Source organism: Leucoraja erinacea, chromosome 11, assembly GCF_028641065.1.
Source record: "Leucoraja erinacea ecotype New England chromosome 11, Leri_hhj_1, whole genome shotgun sequence".
NCBI lineage: Eukaryota > Metazoa > Chordata > Chondrichthyes > Rajiformes > Rajidae > Leucoraja > Leucoraja erinaceus.
Genome location: NC_073387.1, coordinates 22,578,294 through 22,594,277, shown reverse-complemented (window position 1 = coordinate 22,594,277; position 15,984 = coordinate 22,578,294). Strand labels below are relative to the sequence as shown.

At 47.4% G+C, this 15,984-nt stretch overlaps 1 protein-coding gene across 2 annotated transcripts in view; it reads left to right on the top strand.

Moving 5' to 3' along the window:
* Positions 1-15,984, top strand: part of LOC129701545 (UDP-glucose 6-dehydrogenase-like) — a 37,847-nt gene that overhangs the window by 18,591 nt on the left and 3,272 nt on the right. Inside the window, exons 5-12 of one of the 2 annotated variants that reach the window (XM_055642799.1) lie at positions 125-322; positions 1,881-2,028; positions 3,126-3,220; positions 5,286-5,416; positions 8,696-8,749; positions 10,726-10,865; positions 12,457-12,548; positions 13,959-14,069. In XM_055642799.1, the coding sequence (XP_055498774.1) occupies positions 125-322; positions 1,881-2,028; positions 3,126-3,220; positions 5,286-5,416; positions 8,696-8,749; positions 10,726-10,865; positions 12,457-12,548; positions 13,959-14,069 (969 nt within the window). The remainder of the gene's footprint in view (positions 1-124; positions 323-1,880; positions 2,029-3,125; positions 3,221-5,285; positions 5,417-8,695; positions 8,750-10,725; positions 10,866-12,456; positions 12,549-13,958; positions 14,070-15,984) is intronic. The other variant, XM_055642800.1, reaches the window with a different exon arrangement.

Sequence of the window (15,984 nt, the reverse complement as noted above, 5' to 3'; positions counted from 1 at the left end):
GCAGTAGTTCGAGAATGTAGAGATATATATGTGTGTTTATATGAGAATTTCATTGTTCCGTTTCAGGACATAGGACAATAAAACACTCATGGTTTGACTTGAATTGTGACCTTTCTTGTTCAAGGTGCTCTCCAACCCGGAGTTCTTGGCTGAAGGGACAGCGATCAATGATCTCAAAAACCCCGACAGAGTTCTCATCGGTGGAGACGAGACGGCAGAAGGTGGAAAGGCCATTCAGGCCCTGAAAAGCATCTACCAACGCTGGGTGCCGGAAAACAAGATCATCACCACCAACACTTGGTCATCGGAGCTCTCCAAACTGGTACGGTCTCTGACTGAGAATTGGAGGGGTTGGAGGGGACACCACATGGGGGACATTAGTGGCGGCACAGTGACGCAGCAGGTAGAGCTGCTGCCTCACAGCACCAGACACCCGGGTTCGATCCTGACCATTGGTTCCCTCTGTGTGGAGTGTGTACTTTCTCCCTGTGACCATTTGGGTTTTCTCCGGGTGCTCCGGTTTCATCCCACGCTCCAAAGACGTACAGGTTTGTAGCTTAATTGGCTTGGGTAAGAATTGCAAAATTGGCCCCAGTATGTAGGAAAGTGCTAGTGTACAAGGTGAACGCCAGTTGGCGCGGACTCTGGGCCGAAGGGCCTGTTTCCGTGCTGCATTTCTAAGCTGTTAACTCTAATCAATGGATATTGTCCCCCTTCCATAAGTTAGAACGTAGAAGATAGGACCGTATAGCACGTGAACGGGCCCTTTGGCCCACAATGTCCGAGCCTAACTCTTATCTGCCTGCACATGTTCCATGTCCTTCCATTCCCTGCATATCAATGTGCCTGTCCAAAAGGCTCTTAAACGCCACTATCGTATCTGCCTCCACCACCACTCCTGGCAACACGTTCCAGGCACTTACCACCTTCTGAGTAAAAAAACAACATGATCCGCACATCTCGTCTGCCTGTACATAATCCATACGAGGGCAAATAGGTCTATCTCAGGTAAGATCATTAGAAATCGGAATTAGGCCATTCGACCCATCAAATATACTCCGCCATTTAACCATGGCTGATCTATCTCTCCCTCTTAACCCCGTTATCTTGCCTTCTCCCCATAAACTCTGACATCTGTATTAATCAACAATCTATGTATCTTTGCCTTAAGTCTATCCACTGGCTTTGCCTCCACAGCCTCCTGTGGCAAAGAATTCCACTAAGCAATTTGGTCGGCATGGACAAGTTGGGCCAAATGGTCATTTGGTATATTTAACGCCAAGATAGACAGGTTCTAGATTAGTAATGCCCCTGTCCCACTTAGGAAACCTAAACGGAAACCTCTGGAGACTTTGCGCCCCACCCAAGGTTTCCATGCGGTTCCCGGAGGTTGCAGGTGGTTGCCGGAAGTTGCAGATAGTGGAAGCAGGTAGGGAGACTGACAAAAAGCTCCGGGAACCGCATGGAAACTTTGGGTGGGGCGCAACGTCTCCAGAGGTTTCTGTTCAGGTTTCGTAAGTGGGACAGGGGCTTAAGGGTGTCAAGGATAGAAGGCAAGAGAATGGATTTGAGAGGGAATGATAGATCAGCCATGATCGAATGGTGGAGTGGATTCGACAGGCCGGATGGACAAATTCTGCTCTCGTATTATCATCTTATGCTCTTCTTGACCTGTACTATTCTATGTTCCGACCCTCTGGTTCCGAGTATTTTTGGTTTGGATGAGTTTGCAGGGAAATGAGCCAAACATGGGGTGGGGCGGAAAATGTTGATCAGCCACGGTTGAATGGCAGAGTAGACTCGATGGGGCGAATGGCCTAATTCCGCTGCTATGACTTATCCGCGTGTCTTTGCCTCTCCTGTGACCTGCCCCTCTCCAGGCTGCCAATGCCTTCCTGGCCCAGCGGATCAGCAGCATTAACTCCATCAGTGCCTTGTGTGAGGCGACGGGAGCGGATGTGGAGGAGGTGGCTCACGCGATCGGAACCGACCAAAGGATCGGAAGCAAGTTCTTAAAAGCCAGCATTGGTACGTATCTCTATACGCGAGGAACTGCAGGTGCTCGGCAGCATCTCTGGACCAAAGGGCCTGTTCCTCAGATGAACTGTTATTTGTGCAGAAAGGAACTGCAGATGCTGATTTACACCGAAGATAGACATGGAGTAACTCAGAGGGTCGGGTAGCAGATCTGGAGAAAAAGGATGATGGACTGAAGAAAGGTCCCGACCCGTAACGTCACTCATCCTTCACCTCCAGACATGCTGCCTATGGGGAGAGGTTGTGCAGGCTAGGACTTTATTCCTTTATTCCTTAAAATCACAAGGGGAATAGATGTGTTACCCAGAGTAGGAGAATCGTGAACCAGGGTATTAATGTGAGAGGGGAAAGATTTAAAAGTATATATGGAATCAGCTGCCAGAGGAAGTGGTTGAAATGTGTCGGAAGGAACTGCAGATGCTGATTTATACTGAAGATAGACACAAAATGGGTCACAGTGGGTCAGTAACTCAGTGGGTCAGGCAGCATCTCTGGAGAAAAGGAATAGGCGATGTTTCGGGTCAGAAAGCTAGAGGTGAGGGGTGGGGGGACTGCAGGCAAGAAAGGGCCAGAACGAAACAGGGCAGGACCTTGGGAAGTTCACCCACCCTTCCTGTACTTCCTGTACAAAGGGCGCACTCCACCCATCCTGAGGTTATCAGTTGCCGGCCCTGTTTTGTTTTGGCCTTTTCTCATCTCCAGTTTATTTCTCCCCACCCTCCCTGCCACCTCTATCCTTCAGTCTTAAGAAGGGTCCTGACCCAAAACGTCACATTCCCTTTTCTCCATAGATGCCGCCTGACTCACGGAGGAGGGAGTTGAGGCAGGCACTATAACGGCATTTAAAGGACATTTGGACACATGCATGGATCGGAAAGGATTAGACGGCTGTGGGCCAAACATGGGCAGGTGGGACTAGTGTAGATGGGGCATCTTAGTCGGCAGCGGAAAGTTGGGCCAAGGGTCCTGTTAATGAGCTGCATGACTCTATGACTCCGTGACTCAAAACTATCAACTATCTCAGTAGACATGACAATAATAAACTTTAACCAAGCCTCTTCTCTCACACTTGTGTTTCTGGGCCACAGGTTTTGGGGGCAGCTGTTTTCAGAAGGATGTTTTGAACCTGGTTTATCTCTGCGAAGCTCTCAATCTGCCAGAAGTGGCTCGATATTGGCAGCAGGTGAGAATTTAATGTTTTCTGTTAATGAGAAATTGTCCCTAGTGTGTAGGATAGTGCGAGTGTAAGAGTAATCGTGGTCGGCGTGGATACGATGTGCTGGAGGGCCTGTTCCACGCTGTATCTCTAAAGTCTAAAGTAAACGCATGAGGAGTGTTTGATGGCTCTGAGCCGGTACTTACTGGAGTTCAGAAGGATGAGGGGGATGTCATTGAAACTTACCGAATGATGAAAGGACTGGATAGAGTGAACATTTCCACTAGTGGGAGAGTCGAGGACCAGAGGGCACAGCCTCAGAATAAAAGGACGTACCTTTAGAATGGAGATGGGGAGGAAATTCTTTCGGCAGAGGTTGGTTAATCGGTTGGATTTGTTGCCACCGCCGTTTGCGGCGTCAACGGCTAATTTTAAAGCGGAGATGGATAGGTTCTTGATTAGTAATGGGCCTGTCCCACTTAGGTGATTTTTTTAGGAAACTCCAGGTGACTAGTTTGTTGCCACATGTTCGCCAGTGGTCGCTGGGAGTATTCTCAGTCGTGCAAAAAGTCGTAGCGTCTTTCTCGTCCCCGCTAAATTTTCAACATGTTGAAAAATATTTGGCGACCATGAGTTTGACGCCAATGAGCGCAGCTTGACTTCCCCCGATGTAGGTGCTGTCGTAGTTTGTCGCCAGGATGACGTAGGTGGTCGCCGTTTTTTTCAGCGACCTGCTACAACTATGACAGTTTGCCTAAAAAATCGCAGGCCCAAAATTTGACAGGCCCATAAGGGTGTCAAAGGTCATGAGGAGAAGGCAGTGGAATGGGGTTGAGAGAGAGACAGATCGGCCATGATTGAATGGTGGAGTAGACTCGATGGCTCAAATGGCCGAATTCTGCTCTTATATTTAATTATCTATGTACTACACTACAAACCAACTGACTCACATGGCTATCTGGACTACACGTCTTCCCACCCTGCCCCCTGTAAAGACTCCATCCCCTACTCCCAATTCCTCCACCTACACCGCATCTGCTCCCAGGATGAGACGTCCCACACCAGGGCATCGGAAATGTCCTCGTTCTTCAGGGAACGGGGATTCCCCTCCGCCACCACAGATGAGGCTCGCACCAGGGTCTCATCCATACCCCGCAACACTGCTCTCTCTCCCCATCCCCGCACTCACAACAAGGGCAGAGTCCCCCTAGTCCTCACCTTTCACCCCACCAGCCGGCAAATACAACAAATAATCCTCCACCATTTCCGCCACCTCCAACGTGACCCCACCACTCGCCACATCTTCCCATCTCCCCCCATGTCTGCCTTCCGCAAAGACCGCTCCCTCCGCAACTCCCTTGTCAATTCTTCCCTTCCCTCCCGTACCACCCCCTCCCCGGGCACTTTCCGTTGCAACCGCAAGAAATGCAACACCTGTTCCTTCACCTCCCCCCTCGACTCCATTCAAGGACCCAAGCCGTCGTTCCAAGTGCGACAAAGGTTCACCTGTATCTCCTCCAACCTCATCTACTGCATCCGCTGCTCTAGATGTCAGCTGATTTACATCGGGGAGACTAAGCGGAGGTTGGGCGATCGTTTCGCCGAACTCCTCCGCTCAGTCCGCAATAACCTTCCTGAACTCCCGGTGGCTCAGCACTTCAACTCCCCCTCCCATTCCCAATCCGACCTCTCTGTCCTGGGTCTCCTCCATTGCCAGAGTGAGCAACTCCGGAAATTGGAGGAACAGCACCTCATATTCCGCCTGGGTTGTATGCGTCCGGATGGCATGAACGTTGAATTCTCCCAGTTTTGCTAGCCCTTGCTGTCTCCTCCCCTTCCTTAACCCTCGAGCTGTCTCCTCCCATCCCCCGGGCTCCTCCTCCTCCTCCTCCTTTCCTTTCTTCTTCCCCCCCCCCCCCCCCCATCAGTCTGAAGAAGGGTTTCGGCCCGAAACGTCGCCTATTTCCTTCGCTCCATAGATGCTGCTGCACCCGCTGAGTTTCTCCAGCATTTTTGTGTACCTTCTAATTATCTATGGTCATCTTGTGCTGGACTGCTCTGTGTTTTAACTCAATACTATTTTTTCTCTCAGGTGATCGAGATTAATGATTATCAGCGGAGGAGATTTGCAGCTCGTGTGATTGGCTGTCTTTTCAACACTGTTACTGATAAGAAGATTGGATTGCTGGGGTTTGCCTTTAAGAAGAACACTGGTGATACAAGGTAGAGCTTGCTAGATCTCTGAAACTTGTGGCTGCTGTCTGCTTGTTCACCTCAGCTTTAGCGGAATGCTACCTGGATTAGAGGGTAATAGTTATGAGGAGGTGTTGGATAAACTTGGATTATTTTCTCTGGAACGCTGGATATTGGGGGGGGGGGAGACCTGATAGAAATTGATAAAACTATGAGAGGCACAGCTAGAGGGTGGACAGTCAGAACCTTTTTTCTCCTAAGTGTGGAACTGCTGTATCAAAATACTAGAGGGCCTGGCTTTAAGGTCTGAGGGGCAAAGTTTAAAGGAGATGTGCAGGGTAAGTTCAGTTTGTACAGAGAATGGTCACAGCACAGTGACAGCCCAACTTATCCATGCCAACCAAAATGTCCCATCTATGCTAGTCCTACCTGCCTGCATCTGGCCCATATCCATCTAAAACGTTCCTATCCATGTACATGTCCATGTGTCTCTTAGATGTACTTGTCTCAACTATCTACTCTGTCAGCATGTTCCATATGCCCACCACAGTCTGAGTGGAAAAGTTGCCCCATTTAATCCTATTCAATCTTTCCCCTCTCACCTTAAACCTATGTCTCTAGTTCTTGATTCCCCCTACTCTGGGTAAAAGTCTCTGTGCATTCACCCTATCTGTTTCTCTTGTGATCTTCTACACCTCTATAAGATCGTCTCTCAGCACTCCCAAGGATTCATGTCCTAGCCTGCCGAACCTACATCAAAGGCCTTGCTGAAGTCCATATAGACAATGTCTGTCTACAGCCTTTCCCTCTTCAACGTTTGGATTACATCTTCAAAAAACTCAAATTTATCAAATTTAGTTTTGTTTATTTTCGAGATACAGCGTGGAAACAGGCCCTTTGGCCCACCACGTCCTTGCCAACCATTGATCTCCCATAAACTAGTTCTATCCTACACACTAGGAACAATTTACAGAAGCCAATTAACCTAACAACCTGAAAGTCTTTGGCTTGTGGGAGGAAACTGGAGCACCCAGTTAAACCCACATGGTTACAAGGAGAGGGTACAAACTCCATACAGCCAGCACCCGTAGTCAGGATCCAATCTGTGTCTCTGGCGCAGTAAGGCAGCAACTCTACCGCTGTGCAACTGTGCCGCCCTTGATCTCGATCTCCATGTTCAAAACCATCCTGATTTTCCCTCGTATTTCTCAGTCTATCTAAATGCATATATATCCTGTCCCTCGGATTCCTCTCCAGTAACTTACCTACCACAGATGTTAGGCTCACTGGCCTATAATTCCCAGGATTGTCCATTAAGACGTTCTTAAATAGAGGCACAACATTAGCCGCCCACCTGTAAACTGGAATGTCACCCATGTCTAACGATGATTCATGTATATCAACTCCCTCAATGTCTTCTCTAGCTTCCCACAGTGTCCACAGATATACCTAAAGGGAGCCAGGAGATTGATCGATCTCCATACACCCTACAACATTCAGTACCTCTTTGACCATAGTACGGACTGTCCTCAAGACATCTCCATTAATAATCCCAAGTCCCCCAGTCTTCATGTCTTTCGCCATAGTAAAAACAGAAGAAATACTCATTGAGGACCTTGCCCATCTCCTGTGGCGCTACACAGAGATGCCCACTGAGGTATGAGGGGCCCTAATTACCTCTTTCCTTTAATGTAACAAAATCTCTTTGGATTTTCCTTAATTTGACCTGCCAAAGCTATCCCCTGCCCCCCTTTTTGCCTTCTTGATTTCCTTCTTAAGTATGTTGTTCAGTCCCCTATTCTCCTCCAGGGACACACTTGATACCAGCTGCCTATACCTGCCCCACACCTCCTTTTTCCTGACCAGTTGTCCTCTTAATTATGACTCAGATCAGGATAGTAAAACAAAGAAAATCTCATACAGCAGTAGAGAGTCTCTCAAACAAGTTGGTTCATTCACGTCCTTAACAGTATTTATCGGGAGAACCCAAAGTCTTTACACAAATAACCGCAGATGCTGGTGTAAAATATACCAATACAAAGTGCTGGAGTAACTCAGCGGGTCAGGCAGCATCTCTGGAGAGCATGGAGAAGCGACGTTTTGGATCGGGACCCTTCTTCTTCACAAAGGTGTTTCACAGGTTCACACTCTGTAACACAATGGTTACATGCGGGTTGTACATTGTGGGATAATTTATCCATGATCAACATTTCTTTGTGGTCTTTCATCCTTGTTTCTCTCTTAGCATTCTGTTGCCTCTTGTTTAGTTGTACAGCGTGGAAACAGGCCGTTCCATTTACCCTCCACAAAGCCTCCTGACCCGAAGTCTTGCACTTATCCTTAGCAAAGCATCTTTGGACTTTAAAGATACAGCACGGAAACAGACCCTTTGACCCACTGAATCCGTGCCAACCAACAATCAACTCGTACACTAGCACTATGCTAAACAATGACAATTTACAATTTGCAAAAGCCAAATAACCTACAAACCTGCACGTCTTTGGAGTGTGGGAGGAAAACGTAGCACCCTGAGAGAACCCGCAAGGTCACAGGGGGAAGGTGCAAACTCCGCTGCGTACGGTGTCGAGGCGCTGCGTACGGCCTCAATGTGGCTGCGGGCCGGCAGGCCGTTGCTGTGTGGAATTTTTGAACAGTGTCAGTTTTTCAGAGCCCGGTGCGATGTCCGGACCAGCCCCGCACAACTCCATACGGCTCCGGCGATCGAAGTGGGACCGGCCCCGCGAGGCCGTACGGCTCAAGCGACCACATAAGGTCGCGCTTGCCGCATGGAGTCGCATGCGGGTGAGACAGGCCCTTAACTCACACTGTTTTCCAGGGTGGGGTAGTTAACCCCACGCACAACCCCCAACCTGAAGGACCAGGGACTGCTTCGTCTGCCTCCTCACCCGAGACCTGTCCGGTTTGGCTGAACCTGCCAGGGATATGAAACCCCATCCAACATAGTTCTCAGGATCACTGGAGTACACAAGCCTCTCCTCCACATCAAGGTTGCAGTCCAGGAGAGGCACTGACTGGATAGTACATAACAAAAGCTTTTCACTGTACCTCAGTACACGGGACAATAAGCCAAACTAAAACTAAACTAAACTATTTACCTTCTTTTTACACACACACCAAGAACAGTCATTCAGGATGCTAGCTGCTTTTGACAATAAAGTACCATTCATTCAAAACTGACGAGGCCCTTTGTTAAGTGTGTTGACTTTAACAACTCCCACTCTTACCTTGCTCTCAGTTGGTCATCTGAAACTGCCCTTTATATAATCATCTAACATTCTATCCTTTTAGCCACAAATCTGAATCTGGTGGGTGCCTGGAGAATGCTGACAGGGGTATTAGCAGGTACGTTAGTGGTGTTTCCGAGGCTTTTGGATAGGCAGATGGATAAGCCGGGATACGGATTACGTGCAGACAGAGGAGATTAGCTTATCTTCATCTTGTGTTCAGCATGGACATTGCGGGCTGAAGGGTCTGGTCCTGTTCTCTTACTGCTCTACGTTCTCTTCTAATGCGGACAAATGGCATTGATGTGCTGCACACGGACATAGTGGGCCATAGGGTCTGTTTCTGTGCTGTTCTGTTCTGCTCTTCTACATTCTTTGTCAATACTGGAAAATGGAACTGGTGTTCTTGGGCAAATGGGATTGCATGGATGTGGTGGGCCGAACAGTCTGTTTCTGTACTGTACTCTTCAACGTTCTTCAACGTTCTATGTCAATGTGGAAAAATTAGATTGTTTTGGAGGGATATGGACCAAACACAGGCAGGTGGGACTAGTTTAGCTGGGACATGTAGGCCGGTGTGGGCAAGTTGGGCCGAAGGGCCTGTTTCCTCGCTCTATCACTCTATGACTCTACTTGCGCAAGTGGGATTACATGCATGTGGTGGGCCGAAGGGCCTGTTTCTGTGCTTGGCTATTCTACATCCTATGTCAATGGCGAAATGATATTGGTGTACATGGGCAAGTGGGATTGCATGGACGTGTTGGTCAAAGGCCTGTTTCTGTTCTGTACCACTCTATGATTGCATCTGTAACATTGGCGCAACGTTTTTCTTAAAGCCAATACTTTGTTGCGTTGAGCATTTCTTACCTGCATTTCAGTGCCTGTGGCGTTGGTTGGTTTGGTTTTTCTCTTTCAAAATGCCCTCATTATCCTGTCAACTGGATGTCTTCTTTAACGCCTTATCACGTTGGTCACACCAATATCGTTGATAGTTGCTTAATCTTATCTATCCCTCCCAACTCTCTGTGAATTTTTACCCCTGGTCCTATCGTGCCATCTCTAAAATACGCACTCGGTTTCTACCTCCACAGATGCTGCCTGACTTGCTGGGTGTTTCCAACATTCTTTTCTTATGATTCCCAATATAAGGTGGGCAGTTAACAAAACAACGAGAAGAAGAGAAATGTTTAGTTCATTTGTTTGTTAAATACGCCTAGCCTTTAATTATGGTGACCAATTTACCAGGTAATTTACAAAGGGAAGGAAGATTTTGTAAGAGAATGTGGAGAGAGCAGGGAAGGGCATATATTGGAGAGCTCTATTAAAGTGCTGATGCAATAACTGAGCCAAGCAGATTCCTGTCTCTCTATAGATAATGCCATCAAGCCTCATGCTTTGGGTGGTGGGGTGCCTGAAACTGGCTGCCAGGGCTGGTGGTGGAAGCAGCTATGATTGTGGTGTTTAAGAGGCTTTTATGTAAGCACGCAAGATATGGAGTGATCTGGATCACATGCAAACAGTTTAACTTGGCATCATGTTCGGTACAGACATGCTGGGCTGAAGAACCTGTTCCTGTGCTGTACTGTTCCATGTAGGCACAAGGAACTGCAGGCTTACCAAAAAAAAACCACACAAAGTGCTGGAGTAACTGAGTGAGTCGAAGAACATGGAGAGGCGACTTTTCGGGTAGGGACCTTTTGTAGATCCTGCACTGAAATATAGATTTAGTTTAGTCTAGAGATACAGCCCGGAAACAGGCCTTTTAGCCCACAGAGTCTGCGCTGACCAGTGATTCCAGCACACTAAAACTATTCTTACACACACTCGACTCAATTTACAATTTTTACTGAAGCCAATTAACCTACAAACATGTATGTCTTTTGAGTGTGGGAGGAAACCGGAACATCCAGAGAAAACCAAAGCAGGTCACAGGGAGAACGTAGAAACTGCATGTGGACAGCACCCGTAGTCAGGATCGAACCTGGTTTGCTGCCGTTGTAGATGCTGCCTGACACATTGAGTTACTCCAGCACTCTGTGGCTTGTACTGTTCCTTTGATCTGTGTTATTAGAGCTTCCTTTGTATGTGTATTAGGGAATCTTCCAGTATTTACGTCAGCAAGTACCTCATGGATGAAGGCGCTAAACTGCACATCTTCGATCCGAAGGTTAAAAAGGAACAAATCATTCAAGACTTGAGCCAAACAAACATTTGCGATGATGATCCGGACAGAGGTATGTATTCCTGGCAAAGACAGACACAAAAAGCTGGAGTAACTCAGCGGGGCCAGGCTGGAGAAAAGGAATAGGTGACGTTTCGGGTCAAGGCCCTTCTTCAGACTGAGTCAGGGGAGAGGGACACGAGAGATATGACAAAGTACAGAACAGATCAGAACCGGCAGGGTTGACCAATGAAAGGTGGAGCCCACAATGGTCCATTGTTGGCTGTGGAAGAGGTGATAACGAAGGGATGCGAACAGTGAAACCAGCAGGACGACTAAGGTGGGGGTGGGATGGAGGGAGAGGCATTGCCAGGGTTACTTGAAATTAGAGAAAGCAACATTTATACCACTGGGTTATAAGCTATGTGTCTACTCGATGTTTCTATGTAAACCTATTTTGTTATTGGAGTTATTGTTAGCTTAGAGATACAGTGTGGAAACGGGCCCTCTGGGTGAGAAAGTGATAACAGAACTAGTGTGAACAGGTGATCACTGTTTGGCGTGGACCCGGTGGTCTGGAGGGCCTGTTTCTGCACTGTCGTTCTAATACTAAGCAAAAGGTTACAGTCAGATTTGTAATAGAGAAACTGAGTTTGAAATAAATCTGTCAAAGTAAACAAACTCAATGCTAGCATTTATTTCAGGAGGGCTTGAAGTTTGATGAGCGTTTGTCAGCACTGGGCCTGTACTCGCTGGAGTTTAGAAGAATGAGGGGGACCTCATTGTAACATTATCAATAGTCAAAGACTTGGATAGAGTGGATGTGGAGAGGACGTTTCCACTAGTGGGAGAGTCTAGGAGCACAGGTCATAGCCCCAGAATTAAAGGACATTCTTTTAGAAAGGAGATGAGGAGAAATTTATTAGTCAGAGGGTGGTGAAGCTGTGGAATTCTTTGGCACCACCTCCAGTTTAAATTCCATTTGGAATATTTTGGAGGACCAAGAAACCAAGAACCACAGCAGGCCGTGGAGGACAAGTCACTGGGTATTTTTAAGGCAGAGATGGATAGATTCTTGAGTAGTACAGGTGTCAGGGGTTATGGGGAGAAGGCAGGAGAATGGGGTTCGGAGGGAGAGGTAGATCAGCCATGATTGAATGGCGGAGTAGACATGATGGGCCGAATGGCCTAATTCGACTCCTATCACTTAAGACCTAAAGTTACTTACGATGATTTACAATGGAGTGAGGAGAGAGATTAAGTGACATGGGCAAAAAGATTAGCAGACAAAACAATGGACACAAAAATCTGTCTGTGTGGAGTTTGCACATTGTTACCGTGACCATGTGGGTTTCCTCCAGGTGCTCCAGTTACCTCCCACATCCTAAAGACATGTGTGTGTGGGATTGTAAGTCAATCGGCCCTCTATAATTTGCCCCCTAGTGTGCAGGGAGTGGATGAAAAAGTGGAGTAATGGGGAACTAGTGTGAAAGTCTGCATGCATGCAGACAGCACCCGAGGTAAGGATCGAACCCGTGTCCCTGGCGCTGTAAGGCAGCAACTCTACCGCTGCACCGCTGCACCACCCTCTGTTGTGAGAAACGCTTTCCGGAGATCATGACATGCTCGTTGTTCATTCAAGTCTTTTATTTGTTCTCTCATAGTGTCTCGGTTAGTCACCGTCGCCTTGGACCCTTATGAGGCGTGCAAGAATGCCCATGCAATTGTGATCTGCACGGAATGGGACATGTTCAAGGTATTGAAAGCGAGCAATAAGCAAAATTGAACCGGCTGATGCTGGAAATATTTAGCGGGCGCAGTGGCGCAGCGGTAGTCGGGGACCGGGGATGGGTGGTTAGAGGGGAGGGGGAGAGGGGGAAGGGGGAGAGAAGGGAAGGGGTGTTCGATGCTAACTATGGGGGCTATCAGTACAGAGTTTCAATGTTCTCCCTGTGGCCACGTGGGTTTTCTCCGGTTTTCCCCCACATCCCAACAACATCCATGTTTGTACGTTAATTGGCTTCTGTAAGTTGTCAGTAGTGAGTTGGATAGTGCAGGGATCACAGGTTGGAGCAGACGGGCCTATTTCCATGCTGCATCTCGAAACTAAACTAAACTAAATCAGGCAGTGGCCCGATGAGGTGTTAGATTTTCGATCTAGTTTTAGATATCCAGCATGGAAACAAGGCCTTCGGCCCACCGAGTCCATGCCGACCATCGATCACACGTTCTCCTAGTTCTATGTTATCCTACTTTCTCATCCACTCCCTACACACTAGGGGCAATTTACAGAGGGCCAATTTTGCTTTAACTCCATCCTTGTCTTTCCAATTTGTCTCTCCCCCTCCCCCCTCCCATTATTTAGTTTAAACCCACCCGTGTAGCATGGCAAACCTGCCTGCCAGAATGCTGGTCCCCCTGCCTGTTAAGGTGCAACCCCTTCCTTTTGAACAATTCACCCTTGCCCCAAAACAGATCCCAGTGGTCTAAGAATCTAAATCCCTGCCCCCCTGCCACACATTCAGATCCACTATCTCCCTGCACGAGGAACTGGAAGCAAACCAGAGATAACCACCCTGGATGTCCTGCATTTCAGCCTTCTTCCGAGCGCTCTGAAGTCACGCTACAGAATGTCTTTCCTCTTCTTCCCGATGTCATTTGTGAGATGTGGGATGTGAAAGGAAACCAGAGCAAACCCACGCAGTCACTGATAGAACTTGCAAACTCCACACACGCACAGACAACACCCAAGGTCGGATCAAACCCGTGTCTCTGTGACTGTCTGCCATTGGAGGTGATGATGGGGAAGGTGGAGAGGCGGGTAGGTGCTAGATCAGGGGGCATTAGCTACAGCAGTACACCAATTGCAGAGGTATTAAAGTGTTTAGTTTATTTGTTTAGAGATACAGCGTGGAAACAGGCCCTGCAGCCCACTGAGACCGTGCTGACCAGCGATCCCCGTACACTAGCACTATCCTACACGTTAGGGACAATTTACAATCTTTACCAAAGCCAATTAGCCTACAATCCTGTACGTCTTTGAAACTTAGGGGGAAACTGGAGCACCCGGAGGAAACCCACGCGGTCAGGGATGTTGAGAAAGACCTGTGATTCGTGGCATGTGCAAATTGCGCGCGATTTCAAGTTAGGCTCCTTATCGTTTCAGGAGCTCGACTATGAAAAGATCTACAAGGCGATGCTGAAGCCAGCGTTTATCTTCGACGGAAGACGTATTTTGGATGGTCTTCATGAAAAACTCCAGCGCATTGGTTTCCAGGTAGGGGAATTGCCAGCAAAGTCTTGCTCTTCATTGAGACCAATGACTGTACAAAGATGCAGAGTGCTGGAGTAACTCAAAGAGTCAGGAAAAGTAATAGGTAACTTTTCCAGTCAAGATCCTTCTTCAGACTGAGTCAGGAGGGAGGGACACCAGAGGTATGAAAAGGTTCGGAACAAATCAGAGCCGCCACCAATGACCAAGGAAAAGTGGAGCCCACAATGGTCCGTTGTTGGCTATGGAAGAGGTTATAATGACGGGATATATGAATGCGAACAGTGAAACTGGCTGGGCGATTAGAGTGTGGGATAGCCCAGGAGACAGGGAATGCAGGAGTTACTTAAAATTAGAGAAATTAACATTCGTACTGTTGGGTATGCATCTCTGGAGAACATGGATAGGTTGAATTGATAGGGTAAATGTTGCTGGAAAGAGAAGATTTATGAGGATGGTACACAAAAGTGCTGGAGAAACTCAGCGGGTGCAGCAGCATCTATGGAGCGAAGGAAATAGGCAACGTTTCGGGCCAAAACCCTTCTTCAGACTGATGGGGGGTGGCGGGGAGAAGAAAGGAAAAAGGGAAAAACCTTTTGGGGGGTGAAGAAAGGAAAAAGGGAAAAACCTTTTTTTACAAACCTTTTCCCTTTTTCCTTTCTTCTCCCCGCCACCCCCCATCAGTCTGAAGAGGGGTTTCGGCCCGAAACGTTGCCTATTTCCTTCGCTCCATAGATGCTGCTGCACCCGCTGAGTTTCTCCAGCATTTCTGTGTACCTTCGATTTTCCAGCATCTGCAGTTCCTTCTTAAACACAAATTTATGAGGATGTTACCAGGACTCGAGGGCCTGAGCTACAGGGGAGAGGTTGAACAGCCTAGGACATTATTCCTTGGAGCGCTGAAGGATGAGGGGCGATCAAGAGTCAAGTCAAGAGTGTTTTATTGTCATGTCCCGAATGGGACAATGAAATTCTTACTCACTGCAGCACAACAGAATATATGAATATGTAAACATTGTACATAATCGGAGAAAAGAGAAAAAGTTCAATAAGTAACAAATATAGTGCAATAATAATATAGTCTTTTACAGTTGAGAGCTCAGAGCTTATTCGTTGTTGGTTTTAATAGCCTGATGGCTATAGGTAAGTAGCTGTTCCTGAACCTGGGCGTTACAGTTTCAGGCTCCTGTACCTTCTTCCCAATGGCAATGTTGAAATGAGTGTAACGACTACGATAGATCCCTTCGACGGTGGGGTCCTGCCTGCACTCATACCATAACCCTCCATTCCCTTCTCATCCATATGCTTATCCAATTTATTTTTAAATGATACCAATGAACCTGCCTCCACCACTTCCACTTGAAGCTCATTCCACACCGCTACCACTCTCTGAGTAAAGAAGTTCCCCCTCATGTTACCCCTAAACTTTTGTCCCTTAATTCTGAAGTCATGTCCTCTTGTTTGAATCTTCCCTATTCTCAAAGGAAAAGCTGATCCACATCAACTCTGTCTCTCATCATTTTAAAGACCTCTATCAAGTCCCCCCTTAACCTTCTGCGCTCCAGAGAATAAAGACCTAACTTATTCAACCTTTCTCTGTAACTTAGTTGTTGAAATCCAGGTAACATTCTAGTAAATCTCCTCTGTACTCTCTCTATTTTGTTGACATCCTTCCTATAATTGGGCGACCAAAATTGTACAACATACTCCAGATTTGGCCTCACCAAGGCCTTGTACAATTTTAACATTACATCCCAGCTTCTATACTCAATGCTCTGATTTTTAAATCCTAGCATACCAAACGTTTTCTTTACCACCCTATCTATATGAGGTTCCACCTTCAAGGAACTATGCACGGTTATTCCCAGATCCCTCTGTTCAACTGTATTCTTCAATTCCCTACCATTTACCATGTACGTCC